At 46.1% G+C, this 16289-nt stretch overlaps 1 protein-coding gene across 11 annotated transcripts in view; it reads right to left on the reverse strand.

The window, feature by feature from the left end:
• mef2d (myocyte enhancer factor 2d) overlaps nucleotides 1–16289 on the reverse strand; it is a 102953-nt gene that overhangs the window by 54126 nt on the left and 32538 nt on the right. For all 11 annotated transcript variants that reach the window (XM_037073872.1, XM_037073874.1, XM_037073871.1 and 8 more), the window contains 2 exons: nucleotides 9641–9994; nucleotides 1369–1572 (listed from right to left, as the gene is read on the reverse strand). In XM_037073872.1, coding sequence (XP_036929767.1) covers nucleotides 1369–1572; nucleotides 9641–9694 — 258 coding nt within the window. In that variant the 5' untranslated portion in view covers nucleotides 9695–9994. The remainder of the gene's footprint in view (nucleotides 1–1368; nucleotides 1573–9640; nucleotides 9995–16289) is intronic.

Genomic DNA, 16289 nt, shown 5'->3' on the forward strand with positions numbered 1-16289 from the left:
GTATTCCCATCACAAAAACATAAAAAAACGGGACTCCATGATTGCTCCCTCGCACCTTTTCTCCTCACCTCATCTCTGACCTCTCTCTTCTAGTCAATATGCAAATGAACACATGTTATGTTTCGGCTGCCTGACAGGCCCTGCTCCTCATGCACGGTGGCCATTTTGTGCCGAGGTGGCTTCCAGGCGTCCTCCTTTGGCTCCTCGTTGTTGGAGAGGTCTGAGCGTAACGACGGGCCAACAACAGAGGGGTAAAAGGGGGGAGGACCAGGGGAGAGGCCCAGCTGTCCCTACCTCTGCCCCCCCTACAAGCCAGTAGGCAGTAAGTACAGCCAGAGACGACGCTGGGATGGGCCGGACTCAACGACTCAGAACCGGACCAGACTAGAACGAACCAGATACGCCAAACATTTGCTGGTTCCAGTGTTCAGTGTGAGGATTTGCTGCTTCTCTTCGTCAGTAAATGAAAAGTCTTTGGACAAAAGGAGATTATGAGATTATATCTGAGGCTCAACATTTTCAGTCTTGAAGGGGGTAAAAAAAAACAAAAAAAAACCCTCTGGATTCATTCTAACTGTAATATAAAGAGATAATGATGGGAAAATCTACAGTAACTTTCCTTTGTAGCAATCTGCCGTCTATTAAAGAGATGTGACGCCTAACCATCGTCAATATTAGCATTTTCTCCCTGCTGTATGAGACAGTTAGCTTAGCATAAAGAGTTGAAACCATTAGCCTTGTTCAGAGCTAGCATAATCCCATGTAGCACCACACTGGTTGTGTTTATGCTTTAATTTTATGTACAGATTAAACAAATGAGATGAAACATATGAGAACAGACATCATGACCTCTTGGTGTTTGTGTTGACACACTGATTATTTTATAGACTAAACAACTGTGAGAATAATCATCAGTCCAAGAAAAGGTGGATCTGACTTTGGCGTCTCTTTGCAGCAGGAAACAACAATTTTTTGGGGCATAAAATCCAGTTTGAAGTCTGGACTTCAGATCATCTTGTACCAAAGACACGGGGAAAACATACTTTTACAGAGTTGAAAGCAGTGAACCGGACCGGCTTTGATAGACTGGACGAGACTTAATTAAGTCTGAATGAGTCAGTGGAGGACGAGAACTGATTAGGTTTCAATCTTGACGATCCCATCGGGGAAAATAAACCCAACACCGACTCACCAACAAAGACGAGCAGAAACAGTAAGTAAGACTACAACGAGCTGATGTTCACAGCTTCACAGAGGCTGATACTCAGAGTTTAACAGATACTGACTCCATCTTTAAATCACTGTCTGTGTGTTATACGTAGGACAGAGTATTTCCTGTTGTTTCGCCCCCCACTTCCCACGCTTTACCTCGATGATGTCGGCGTTGGTCCGGCTCTCGTGCGGCTCGTTGTACTCGGTGTACTTGAGCAGGACCTTGTCCATGTCGGTGCTGGCGTACTGGAACAGCTTGTTGGAGTGGTTGAAGATGATGAGGGCGATCTCGCAGTCACACAGGACGCTCAGCTCGTACGCCTTCTTCATCAGACCGAACTTTCGCTTGGTGAACGTCACCTGGAGGAGAGAGGAGAGAAAATTACACCCCAAATCCTTTTTTTTTTTTAACACCTTTCCAGTGAAGCAGTCTGCCTGATCCTGTCGAGTTTCATGACACTCACACTCATCCCAGGTGGTTTTATCTCACCCTGCTGACATTTCTGTTCCTTGTTATAAGAAAGATAAGTATTAAAGCATCTTTTGCCCCTAAATGTTTGAAGCTCCAGGGAAAATACAGACTGATAACCATCTCCAACTTCAACCTAACCCACATGAGCTCAGTTCAAAAGTAAACAGTCAGTTGAAGCAGACGTTCATAAACACGTCTGGCTTCCTCCGACTCTCTCTGAGCTGCTCACATCCTGCATGTGTCGTCAGTGATTTGTCTCCCTGCTGTTGTTGTCAGATGACCACAGAACCATAAAAATGTCATGATACAATATAAAAACAATTTTTATTTAAGGTCTCACAGGGCAACGAGCACGATCAGCTTCAGATAAGTTCTTGATGCACTGCGAGGTGGAGGCTGACAGCAAAGTGGACACGGGGACAGGAGTGTGTTAAAAATGAAAGATGTGTCTCGCAAACCTCGTGAGAGTAAAATAAACAAAGAAAAAAGAGAATTAAAGAACTAGAAAACTTGCAACTACATGCAACGAGCCAGTCTTGCTTTTCAGTCTCTTTTACTTGTAGCGTCTTTAAATATAAAGCAGCTAACTGATGGAGAGTTTGTTGCTACACCTGCATTTCAAGTGATGATGATGAAACGATGAAGCACTGACGGCGAGCGGCAGAGAGACGCTGTGAATGCAAACCGAGCTGAGGGTAACAGCGGAGAAGCTGTCAGTTTATGAGTTCATCTGAATTTTTTAAGGCTCGTGTCACAGAGCGCACGGCTGAAAGTCAAACAATGAGGTGATCCCTTCAGCGTTCCAGTGTCAGACTCGAGTCGGCTGACACAATCAGACCAGGCCTCCGGAGGGCGACGCTCGCGGTGCTGCGGTGAAAAACTCCTCTGCAGCCCCAAAAAGCATTTTCACCAAAACAGACATCTGCAAAACTGTTGACGGGACGACAACAACTGCAAACGAGGTCGATTAGGTTTTATATCTGTGACGATGTAAAGTCTGCGGTCTACTCGACGGGGGACGCCAGAAAACTTGTTCGGCGTACGCGCCAGGCGAGCAGCTCTCCTTGGTTTGAACAGCCGCCATCTTTCCATCTGGTATCTAGTTCATCTATATGAATCTATGCAGCAGACGGCCCGAGTCGAGCTGACACGGGTCCGTTTACATGGCTGCGTCTCGCCAGGAACCTCGGGTCTGAACTGGACTCGAGGAACTCCAGTAAAGATCATTAGGTTTGTAATAAACGTCACAATTATCAACATCGTTTCCTGCATTAAGTTCTGTTGTATTTGACAAATATCTACACCGATACATCTGTCAGACTCTCATATTGGGAAATACACTTGCTTAAGTTCAGTCTGTCAGTTTAAATATGAAGAATGAATCCTGGACACAGTTAGCCTAGCTTAGCATGATGACTAATAACAAGGGAATCGGCTAGCCTAGCCTAGCCTTAGCCTCTGAAGCACAAAAAAAAAAACCAAAGAACTAATTTTGAGCCAGATTATTTTCTTGACCAGGCGCTGTGACTTCAACCTCAGGCCGACTCTCAATCTCAGTTTGCTGAAGAAAGTGGGAATAAAAACAAACATATTTCCCTCAAAAGGATGAACTATTCCTTTAAGGCACAGCTCCACATCATCATCCTGCACCACCGAGCACTAAATCTGTTTTATAGTCATGTGTTAAGGCCGATGCAGTCGAGGCAGAAAGACACCGACGGACTCACTGCATCAAAGTACTGTGTGCTTCAGGAAACAGACTTTCTAGACAGAGCGCCTAAACATGCTCGCTTTCAAGAGCTCGGTTTGTGTTGTACACATCACACACACACACACACACACACACACACACACACACACACAGGCTTTCTCCTCCCTGCACACACACACTCCTTCAGTCCCGTCACACTCATTCTCCTCGTCATTTTCACACTCTCTTATGCTCTTTTCCATGCTCTTTTTTCTATGTCACACACTCTCTCCTTCTGTCGCACATTGTTTCTCACACACACACACACACACACACACTTGTACGAGCCCCCCTCGGTTGTGAACGAGCAGAACAGAACCGGCAGTGTTGCTGTGAGGCGCCGGGTCCCTTGTTGTCTGCTGCTTGGCTTTAGAAAGCGCTTCCCTGCTATAACCAACTGGTATTTACAATCCGGGGAGATTTGGCTTTGTTTGGATTAAACACACAGGACGGCACAAACACAAACACGCACAGGGACAGAAAGATTAAGACGAGAGGGAGGAGACGAGAGAGGAAAGGCTTCAGGTACCGAGGGGAAATCTGGCGTCTGATATGGGAGGGATGCAAATAAAGTGAAGAGTGTGCACAGATGGGCTGCCGGAGCGAACCGAAGGGGCTAAAAGGTCTCCAGCTCCTCAGGCCACGCCCACCAGTGACATCATCACATTTTTCTTCATGTTTACTGCACTGAACTGAAAAACCCAGATCTTCTTTGAATGAATAATACATGTTTTTAAAGTTGAAGTTCACCTAAAAAATATAAATCCAGTCATCGTCTCCTCCCACTTCAGATGCTAACAATGCAGCTAGTGGAAGAGGAGGGGACTTTATATCATCAGGAGGAGGAGAGGAGGACTTTATATCCTCAGGAGGAGGAGAGGAGGACTTTATATCCTCAGGAGGAGGAGAGGAGGACTTTATATCATCAGGAGGAGGAGAGGAGGACTTTATATCCTCAGGAGGAGGAGAGGAGGACTTTATATCATCAGGAGGAGGAGAGGAGGACTTTATATCATCAGGAGGAGGAGAGGAGGACTTTATATCATCAGGAGGAGGAGAGGAGGACTTTATATCATCAGGAGGAGGAGAGGAGGACTTTATATCATCAGGAGGAGGAGAGGAGGACTTTATATCATCAGGAGGAGGAGAGGAGGACTTTATATCCTCAGGAGGAGGAGAGGAGGACTTTATATCATCAGGAGGAGGAGAGGAGGACTTTATATCCTCAGGAGGAGCAGAGGACCCCATGAATCTACTTAGAAATCCTCCTAACAGACGCTTCTTACACATGCAGAACTTGCCTTAGAAACATCATGTTTTTAAGTTCTCTTCAGTATCACAGTGATCCAGTGACGGTTGTCTGAACATCCACAGGTTCACTGCTAACAGGAAGTGCTAACAGCTAATTCTGCAAAGTTTTAATTGAGTTTTCGATATTTTTTTTCTGCCTGGTCGCCATTTTTTTTGTCTAAAAACTAAAAAGTTAGTTTCTCTCTCAGACTCTGAGTGTCTTCAACATCCACCAAACTCTCTAGTTTCAGTCCGACGTAACTCACAGCCTGATTTACGGAACATTTTATTCCTTTTTCTGATTTATGGACTGATAAACAGAGTTCTCTGAGAAAAAACTTTGACTCAAACACATCAGAAACACGAAGAAGAAAACATTTTAAAACCCGACTTTATCCAATATTCAAGATTTTCTGTTTTGGAAATGTTTGCAAGTCAGCGCATATTTAACTGGATATCTGCAGAAACACTTGTGATATGTTGTGGTATTGATCTGAAATGATGAACGTGGAGCTGGATGTCGCTTCTGGTTCACCTGCACTGAGACGCCGACTGTATTTGTCAAACTGAAAGTAACTGAAATGAATTGAATAACGAGGGAAGGAGAGAGGAACAGATAGAGAGGTGGAGATAAGATAGAGACATCGAGGATGAGACCTTCAATCTCTCCATCTTTCGTCTCTCGTCTCTTTCCTTTCGGCACCCGACATGTTCTTTTTTTTAAGCCTCTCTCTCTCGTCCCACCTTCCTCTCTTCCTTTCTCCTTCGTCTCTTTCTTTTCTCGCCCTCGTTTTTCTCTTCCTCTCCTCTTTCTCTCTCGCTTTTTTTTTCTTTCCACATCCTCCCCCCCTCCCTCCTCTCGCACTCGCTCACTCATTGCTTCCTGCTGCCACAAATCAAATTATATCGGGGTCGTATCCATGGGCAACCGACTCCCCTCTTGCCTCCCCTCCCGCCCCCCATTTCTCACCTCATCACACACTGCTACCATCATCTTACCTCCCTCACTCTCTCTCTCTCTCTCTCTCTCTCTCTCTCTCTCTCACCCCCCCCCCCTTCATCTTTATCTCACTGTCTATCTACATACCTCCCCCCTCCTCCCTCCTTCACACACACACACACACAGCGAGCAGATAAATTATGTGGCGATGTTGGAAAAGGGAGGAAATTACGGCTGTGCAGGACGACATGAGTGGCTGGTGATGAAGAGACAAGCCTCTGCAAACACCAACAAACCGCTCTGCTAACAAATTATAAGGTCATCCAGCGGCGCGGCAAACAAACAACAACGACAGCAAACATCCTCAAACGTCGCCCGCCGCCCCCCCCCCCAACCTCGCCCTCGTCTCGCCTCTCTTCTTGTTTTCTCAGAGAAAAGTGGGCGGCGGGGAAGCGACTTCAGGTCTCGATCCTGATGTTTGCCACAAAGGATAAACACGCTGGAGGTAATTGACATTAAGAAACAGAATTGCCAGGTAACCAATGGCAACTGAAGAATAAGACATCCTCAGTGAGGAGAGAGAGAAATAAAAGAAGGAAAGGGGGCGAGTGGTTTCATCAGTGTGTGTGTGTGTGTGTGTGTGTGTGTGTGTGTGTGTGTGTGTCTTGGCGAGGTTGTGGTTGTGTGGCAGATGGATGAGGAAAACCACCACTGACAACCGCAACCTCCTCTCGCTGTTTCCTGTAGCTAAAAACTCTCTCTTTCATTCGTTCGTTCGCTTGCTCGCCGTCTCGGGTCGGATCATTTAAAACCAGATACCGATCGTCACCGCGCGGCTTTGTGGGATCAGTCTGAAGGAATTAGCGGTGAAGAAGAGGAAGAAAAATTTGCTTTTCAACTGGAAATACTGGGCCTGAACTCTGCTTCTGCTTGATAAATCTGCTCATTTGAGGTTATTTCAGGTTTTCAGAAGTGAAGTCCCGTCATGAAGCTGAACCATCAGGACAGAAACATGTTTTAAACTCCTGAAGACAATCAGCCACTAGAATCAGTTCATGTTAGAGCTTCAACGATGAGACGACTAACTGGTTAAAAGACAATAAGTTGTAAAAACTTCAGATACTCAGATTTTCTCTCTCATGTGAGGCTGTAAATGAAAAATATTTGGGTTTTTGACTTATTGTGTGGCTGCAGCTCGACTTCAAACATTCAGACTCCGGGTCGGTTCTGGACTCATTCAGCAGCGTCAGTGTTTTTGTTCCCAGCAGCAGCAGCAGCAGCGACTGAACACCTCCGACTATGATTGGTTCAACAATGGCAGCCGAGGCTTGTGGGTATTGCAGGCGACAGCAAACAAAACACCGAACCGTCCCTCAGAGTTCCCAGATGTTTCTGTCGAGGATGCAGTCAGCGCCGCGAGCTCAGGTGGAGAACATGTTTCATTTGTGCATCACGACGAGCCCTCGCATCCTGAATTCATCTGAAACTGAACCGATCTAAACTTTGAAATGTAAAATCGTGTTTCTGGGGTGTAAAACTTTAACTTCAGGGAGCATTAGCAGAGGAAAAACACGATGTCGAACTGTTTGATTCAATGTTCTTCGTACTGAAATGCTCAACTTTGCTCCTGAAGTTTTTATGCACACAGCTTGTTATCTTTGAACCAGATATTTTCATATATTACACACACTTCTGACCTGCTGTAACACTGTTTGTATTACTGTTGCATCTGTATTAGCAAAACATTTCAAACATTTGCTTTTTAAACGTGAGGATTTGGTTCTTTTCTTTGTCCTCAGAGAGTAAATGAAGAGTTTTTAGCTGCTTGTTGGACCGTGTGAGCTGTCTGAAGACGTCACATCAGGTTCTGGGTAATCGTGGTGACATTTTATAGACCCAAAATAATATCGATGAGGCCTCTTCAGCTTCTTCTTGGCACTGAAACGTGTTTCCTCTCACCTCTTCCAGCCTGCAGGGTCACGGTGTCAATGAAGAGTCAACCCATTTATCGTCTGATGTGACTAACACACCATCCAAAAATCAGCTCAGTCAAATTCTCTTTTTCCTCGCCGTGCCGTCTTTGTCTCCGTCAGAGGAATGTGGTGTTTGAGATGCTGTCATGTTTCCAGTCGGGGGCCCACACTCTGAACGCTGTTTGTTTTGCAGGGAGCTTATGGCAGCATCCTCTGAATCAACACGTAGGAGGGTGACGGGCTCCGCGTACTCCCAAAAAAAAAAAAATCATTTGATTTCCTTTTCAGAAGCGGGCCGCTGTTCATTAGCCGCATCAACACGGAGCGAGCGTGTTAATACTCGGTTCCACTTGGCTCTGAACGTTTGCTGATAGAAGAACTGAAAACTGAATCCTGTTTCACTGTTTTTAACTCGAGCTGGATGAGAAACAACACGGAGCCGAGACCTAAACGCTCGCTGCAGTTTATTTGGTTCATTAACTCCCCGACAGGTTTTTTTTTTTTTTTTTTTGCCGCAGTGATCGAGAAAACCATTCGCTTGCTTGTTAATCACCTGCTGGCGGTCAGTGAGTAATATTTGACCCCAACATGATGGCCGTGTATTACCGCAGAGTGCATCACCTTATTGACGAACTGTTCGACACCTGATACGAGTGCCGGCTCCATTAACCACCTCCTCCTCCTCCTCCTCCTCCTCCTCCTCCTGCTGCTTTATGTCCAATTGTGCACTGATGAATAACAAGCCATCGTTCTCCGCTGACCCCCTGCAGGCGCCGCTTGTTCTCCTTTATGGAAATGCGACCCGCTCAGATTGATGAGGAGAAAACTGAGGATGATTTTTCCAAAAAAGCCTCGGGCCGAGCTCGCTCTCAGCACGGCTCGGGTCTTATTCAGCCCGGCACCTTGTTTCTCTCCACTCTGCCTCGCTCCGTCTTGTTTTTCCTCTCTCTCTCTCTGCTTTTGAAGGTGGGCACGTCAAATCCATTACTCAATCTGCTCAATGGAGCGAAGCCCATTTACCAGTTGACTCATTTTAGATGGATCATTTACCCTTTCATCCTCTCTGACAATGCTGCTGATGTAACCAGAGGGACTGAGGCTGTTTTTAGGGGGGATATCATACTTTTTTCTTGTTCTCTTTCACTGTAGGGACGAAGAACGGCGAGGAGGAGGACGAGGAGGAGGAAGAGGAGGAAGGTGTCGTCTGAGAAACCCCATGATAGCTCCATGAAGTCATGTGAGCCTCATAAAACACGACGCTATTATGTTTGTTCCGTCGTGCCACTGGTAGCAGAACAGCCACTACGTTGTTCATGCTACATGGGACATGAGAAAACTCCACAGCTCCCTGCTGGGATCTGTTATCGCAGCTACAGTTTCTCTGTCACCACAATGGAATTCAGTTTGTGGAGGAGTGGAAATTATCTTTTTTTCTCAGATCTGAGCAGATGAGAGGGAATATTTCAGTTTTAGGGAGTTCGAGCCATTCAAACGTTTCGAGAGATCGAGATCTTTTTCCGATAACGACGTCAATTCAAGCTCGACGGCGAACGCAGTCATGACAGATTAACTGAGAAATTGTACTCGTGCTGCAAAGTGTGATGGAAAGAAGGCTGGAAGGAAGGAAGGAAAGACAGAAGGAAGTAATCAAGGAGGGCAGGAAGGAAGGAAAGAAGGCAGGCAGGCAGGATGGAGGGAAAGACAGATGAATGAAGGCAGGAACTGTGTGGAGCCATTCAGGACTTCTTTGCTCCTTCAGCTCCAGAAACTGACTTCACATTTTTGTCTGACCTTTTCCTTTAAAGCCGACCTGCTGTAGCGTTTGCTGGTTTAACTCCCGTCCTGCCTCGCAGCGTGTGCATTCATTACTTTTATTCATTAATTCATTCCTGTCTGTGTAACTGAAGCTCTAATCATGCCGCTCGTCACAGACGCAGCTGCTAACTCAAGTGAGGAAGTTAAAGCATGTTCAGATATCGCCGGCTCGTGTCGTCGGCGCTCACCTGTCTGTTGCGTTCGTCGGTGATCCGCTGGATCTGAATCTTTTTCCTCCCCATGTTTCCGGTGTTGTGGCGGGAGGGGCGAGGGGGGAGTGGCAACGTCAGAGGTCACGGATGGCTGTCGTCGTGTTTATCTCCTCCCTGAAAACAGTCTGCTCTCCGTCAGATCCTTTTAAAAAAAAAAAAAAAAAAAAAGAAGAAAAGAAAAGAAAAAGACAGGGAGAAGGAGGAGAGGAAGAACGGGGTTCGGTGTGCGACGGCCTTTCTCAGATCATGGTCCTGTTTGCGGGGGCAGGTCATCCACGCTCAGGCTGAACCGGGTCCTCTGCCCTCCCCTTCACCTCAGCTGGGCAGCTCCTGAAAAACAACACAGAGGCATTCATCAGAGCCGGGGAGAGAGACCGCGGAGGGCGAGAGAGGCTTTGTTTGCATACCGTGACCCACTTTAGCTACTACAAACACAGTATTTGCCTTCACCCCTGATATCCAACAAGAGAATAAATGATGCAGCAGTGCATCTGAGGCGCCATCAAATCAGAAGCACATTGGGCTGAAACATGAAGGCGTGGGGGGGGGAGTGTTTGTGGTGCTACATGCAGAGCAGGAGGCCCTCAGGGGCCCGCGAGGAGGGAGGCTGTGCTGTGTCAGCTTCATTAGAGGCATCACCGCCACATCACTGATCTGCTGGTCGCCCGCGGCGGCCTGCTGCCCGGTCGGGAACGCCTGACACGCTGAATGTGATTCCCCAATCGAAGGCAGAGCAGAGACGAGTCACCGCGTCTGTGGACGCTTTTTCTTTTTTTCTTCCAAACGTCGTCCAGCTCTGAGCTAACGTCATGACAGGAAACAGACTTTACTCTGTGTTTAACGTTACCTAGCGGCCGAGCGATACGACAGTCCGCGCTGCACAGGAGGAAACTCTTCTAAACATGAACTGCACATTATTCTCAGACTAAAGCAGTTTTCAAAAATCCCCCCCCCAAAAAATCAGGCTTTATTACTCCTTCTCATAAAGACTTGAAGCAGCCGGGAATCGCTTTAAACGTAACAAATGTAACAACAGAAACAAAACATGAAATGTCCCTAAAACCTTATGTTTAATTAATCAAAAGCCTCCAGAAGCACCGAGATCTCCAACTGTTTATTAAGCTGAAATCAAGGAAGGAAGGAAGGAAGGAAGGAAGGAAGGAAGGAAGGAAGCTGTAATCATCAGTGAGCTGTACCGAGACATTTTTACCTTTCAAAACAAGTTTTAGCTGAATGCTGCGATTCTGTTTCACTGCGAAGCTCCAGAAATGTTGTGAGGACCACAACTTTCCATCAACATGGAGGCGAGTAGATGGAGAACTGATTTTAATTTTTGACGAAACTGCTCCTTTCACACTTCCTGCACACTTTTGCGTCACATATTGTGATTTTCCAGACTCTCAGGATGGATTCTGTGAAGCAGGACTGAGCGAGCAGATTCCAACTGATGACACTCTGAGCTGCCCAGTCCAGTAATAACATTACGCCCTGTTACCTGAGCTGAACACTGGCCTAATTTCACACGACAAAGAGAAAAGATGAGCGTAAAAAAAAAAAAAATGTGTGTCTAATTCTGCCGTGCAACTAACTAACCATGAAATAAGGAGTGTTCTGACGCTCTGATCAAATACACAAGAGGGGGATGTGGACATTATAGAGAGAGAGAGAGAGAGAGAGAGGAAGCCTGGAGTGTTTGTGCAGATTCATGCAAACTCATGAATGAATGAGAAGGCGGCGGCAGCAGCAGCAGCAGCAGCAGCAGCTCAGGAATGGCAACAGAGGCGAGGACCGTTTTAGGCCCCGTTTCTACTATTTGTGGATCAGCTTTAAAAATAGCGCTCTATATATACATACAGGCTCGTGTGTGTGTGTGTGTGTGTGTGTGTGTGTGTGTGCACTGTACTGGTGTACACGACAGCGGGAGCCAAGTGGCAGCGTTTCAGAGCTGAAGCATCTGGAAAGCCGCTCGCACAGACGCCACACCAGCTCTCCAGCATTGTTTGCATTCCCCGTACCTGGGAGAGCTGCAGGAGGAGAAACACCCTCTATTTACATCCATTCTCCTGAAACAAAAGCATGCGAAGCGGTCTGTCATGAGACTGACGCTTCCCTTTGTGCTGCTGTGGGCGCCGCACAGCACGCTCGTTTAAGAGTGGATGCAATTGGCTTTGCTTTGGCGATGAGTTGCGCATGAATTATGCACTGATGGGAGAGATTGGAGCGAGGGAGGGGGGAGGTTTGAAGAAAGAGGGTGTAATGAGTGTCATAATTGTTTTGTAAAAGAGGCTTGATGAAGAACTGGAGGCTGCCAGAGCCGGTTTCTGCACGGAGACTCTGCAGCGAGCGGCTGGGAACTGAATGTACAAACTACTGGCAACAGTTTCCTAATATTTTAGTTCCAACAGCACAATCATGTTTTAAAAATCCTCGTGCTTCATCTCCTCTCCTCTGATTCAATAAGAGCGACCGGGATAAAGTGTAATGAATTCTACCTGGATCACCTCATTAGTGTACTCTTGAAAAGAGTAGGTGTTTCCTAATATGTTGCACAATCACTCTCTTTTCATTCAGCTTCAAATTACACAGAGGAGAGGTGTTGCTAACATCGTTTAGCTAAATAATAAAGAGGTGCGCTCGGAGAGTCTCGCAGCCTTCGTCAGTGTTGGTGGGGGCTGAAACTCGCTGCAGCTGAAGTTCAAAGGCAGCACACGGAGGGATTTGTCTTCAGGCTGTGGGCTGATCACACATGAAAAGGCTGCTTTATCTGCCCGGGGTGGTCAAGTCTCGACCTTTTTACCCTTCATGCTGCCGGAGCTCGCTTCCCATGTCTGATGTCAGGCAGAATCTGGGCTCACACATGGGAAGCAGAGGGCCTGGAGTGTGTCTGCTGCCTGGCTGAGCAGGCGGCAGCGACAGGGAGGCTCTGGACAATGAAGAAGATTAACGCTGATAATTAGGAATCTACAGCAGACCCAGATTAGAGCCCTGGGGAACGCCTTAGCGAGTTTAAATGGTTTATTTCGCGAGGGACCAATGACAAGCTCTTTCTTTTCACATTTTATAACAGAAGGACTCGGGGAATTTGGACATAAAAGCGCACACTGGAGTAAAGAAACTCAAAGCACAAAAGCGTTTCAAGCGCAGCTGCTACATCGAATACAGTCCTTCAGTTCCTCCAGTACAGATGCTGGAATATTACAGCTGTCGAGACTTGATGAAAATTTTATCATCTCTGAGGATAAACCGGCTAACTCGTTCTCAGTAAAGCTCCGAGGTGCAGCTTTGCTCTCTAATGTGAGATGTTTTCATGCACATTAATATCGAGGTATTGAAAAAATAAGCGGTGAAGAGCTGCAAAGGTTAACCGGTGACATTTTATCCGAATTCTCTGATTCGAGCTTCTAAAATGTGAATATTTTCTGTTTCTTTCCTTCAGTAAAGCTTCTTTCTGCAACTATCATCTGATTTTATAATATCTGACAGCCATTTGTCACTGAAACAACTAATCGATTATCAGTCAACTATTAAACGAATCGCCATCTGTTTTAATAAACAAGTCATAATTCTCTGATTCCAGCTTCTTAAATGTGAATATTTTCCGTTTTCTTTGCTCCTCTGTGACAGTAAACTGAATATCTTTGATTTGTGGACAAAACAAGACGTGAGGACGTCACCTCAGGCTTTGGGAAACATGGATCAATATCGTTTTTGCCTCCAGCGACGTGCAGAAAAGATACATGATAACTGACAGAATAATCAACATGACGATATTGGTTAGCTGCAGCCGTAAACAGCAGAAAACCAGCAAAAAACACAATCTGGACAACGAAAAAAAAGCATCTTAGCTTGGAAACACAACCACAGACGCTGTATGAATGTGTCCGCTCAGCTTTAAGGAGGGCGCATCAGGTCACAGCCCGCGACAAAGATTAGTCCATAAAAGAACAGTTAGAAAATGTTGCATTGCATCATTATCCCTGACATCTGTTGCTGCGGCCGCTAAGCTCCCATTCCAACGACGTGGGTGGAAGAAGCCACAAGCTGCGAGGGCTATATTCTGATTTTGACATTTTATTCAGGAGGAGAAATTTGACACCGGGATGTTCTTTTTACAGCAGCATCGTGATTTAGTGAGCTGAAGCTTCCCAGTTCGACCAGTCTGCTGCAGCTGGGCAATAAGTCGCCTCCCCTGGGCGATCAGGGGTTAAGTGACTTGCTTAAAGGGCACGTCACCCAGACTTTTCCCAGCCGGGGCTGAGGTTTGTGAACTGGTGACCTTCCTCCTGACAACCTGCCTCTCCGTCCTCCAGGCGAACGCTGCCCTGGATATTACTGATACATCGCCACCCATGTTTGTGCCACAGGCTGAATGTGTCAGAGCCCCGCGGGGAGGCAGCGCCGGGCTCGTGACTGAGTCATGACACAGAAAATAAACCACTTATATGCCACAGAATCCAGCAGGAGATGGGTGTGCTTGGGTCAGACGTGATTTCAGTCTCCACAACGTCGTGTTGGCTTTTTTTTTTTTAAAAAAGAAGAGATGTGATGTAATGAGATGACGATGCAGCTCTGTGTGTGTGTGTGTGTGTGTGTGTGTGTGTGTGTGTGTGTGTCGGCCCGATACAGTAACAATATTTGGGTCAGACACGAGAAAATAATTGGAGCAGAACAAAACCTGAAATAGACTCAAATTAAAAATATGTTTTTCGAGGTTTATTTATAGAGCCGAGTTAAAAGAAAGTGATTTGAATTTGAATGATCTGATATGGATTCATGAAATCCTCCGACTGATTCTCAATAAATCCACTGTCCTGTGTGTGTCACGGCAGATTTGTCAGCTCCAACGTCATCTCTAACTCTCTACACAGTCATGTGATTTAAAACGATGCATTCAAGTGCACCCTGTTAACTCCCTGAGAAGTTTATAGTTGAATGACCACAAAGGCTGCAGATGAATAGACCTGAAGCTGCATGTAAATATATTCATTTGCAACATTTCTGCACTAAACCTTCATCAGGCCTGATGTTTGTAGTTTCTTGGCAACCTTTGGTCCACAATTTTGTTTAAAACAGTTCTTGTTTTTCTTACATCAGCCGACATCTGTCATAACTTTCTTGTTTCTTTACCAGTACTTTTCATAATAAAGGGCCGAAATCAAAACAATATCCCATTAATTCATCAGAATTGAACCACGATCCACCGAAATGTTTAATATTTAATGATTGTAATAAGGCTCCAGTTTAGAGGATTCTTTCTACAACTTACAGCATAACTTCTCTCAGAATTTCGACTCTGGAAATCCAGTGATATACAGCTCTATATGTTTATTAAGCAAAAAATGAGTTTCTTGAGTCCAATTTGTCACCATTAAAAACCAGCAGAATTAACTGTTAACACGTCCTGTTTGCGATCAACACACGGATGTACAAACAAGTATCACTATTTCACTCTGACGCTGATAAAAACCTACAAACGGCGTGTTTCTAAGGCAGGTTCTGTGGTTATAAAAAGACGACTCTCTCCTGTGACACCTCAGCAGATTTGTGGACGTGGGTGTTCAGAGTTATGACCACCAGCAGCGGTTCTCTCTCTCTCTCTCTCTCTCTTCACAGTTTGAAAATCCTCTCATTCTGGGACAGGAAGTCAGTCATCGGGCTAAAAAAATCATCTCCAGCAGCATTATCAGCGCGCCCACATGATAAAGACTCTAATACAACATTGAGGCATCAATATATTGGTCAGGCCTCGGTGTGTGTTATCTGTTTATGTGCCTGCTTGTGTGTGTGTGTGTGTGTGTGTGTCTTCTTGCATGTCCATCCTTTGCTGCCCTGGTGTGTTAAGTGGCAGCAGGGCAGCCTGGAGCACAGAGATAACACTCAGCATTATGGGGGCTGCTGGTTGAGGGGGTGGGGGGTGGTGAAGATGATTCTCAGCTGCTGGAACGCTGCCAGACGACTGCTGAGAAATCCATCACTTTTCCCCACTCAAGACGCGACATCTGCCGCGGCTGACCACAGCAGACTCCGCCCCCCCCGCCTCCGGTGCAGCGTCCACACCGAGCCACGCTGGGATCACTGCGTTCAACGGATGGAGCGCGGGGGAGAAACGGTGCAGATGTCGTGGGAACTGTGACAACTGATGTAAAGATTTCACTGACAAAACCGAGGAAAACAACTTGCAAATCACACCCTCCGTGAACGAGTCGGTCAGAGGAAATAACTGCAGCAATAAACTGTTATTTGTGAAGAAACAAACCCCCTGTAAGTGTTGTTGATAATGTCACACTCGGACACTCGACGCTGACCCTGAAGCAAACAAACATAAATTACCACTCAAGCTGCTTTTTAAGAGAAAAATAAATCCTCCCGACAGCCGTCCGCTGAATCACCGCAGCATTGTTTACTGATGCTGGTGTGGCGGGCGGCATTTTCAGGGGGCATGTGGATCTTTGCCAGAACTTAAAAATGACCCAAAAACTGAGAAAAATATTGATTTTTCTTAATTCAAGCACGACTCTGAAAAAAGCACACAGTCCACATAGAGACAACAAATCAGGTACGTAAATAAATATTAAATGTGACAGTCTTGAGGAGGAGCTTAAAGGAGCAGTTCACCAAACATGTA

This window comes from Acanthopagrus latus, chromosome 17 (genome assembly GCF_904848185.1).
Source record: "Acanthopagrus latus isolate v.2019 chromosome 17, fAcaLat1.1, whole genome shotgun sequence".
In the NCBI taxonomy this organism is placed as follows: domain Eukaryota; kingdom Metazoa; phylum Chordata; class Actinopteri; order Spariformes; family Sparidae; genus Acanthopagrus; species Acanthopagrus latus.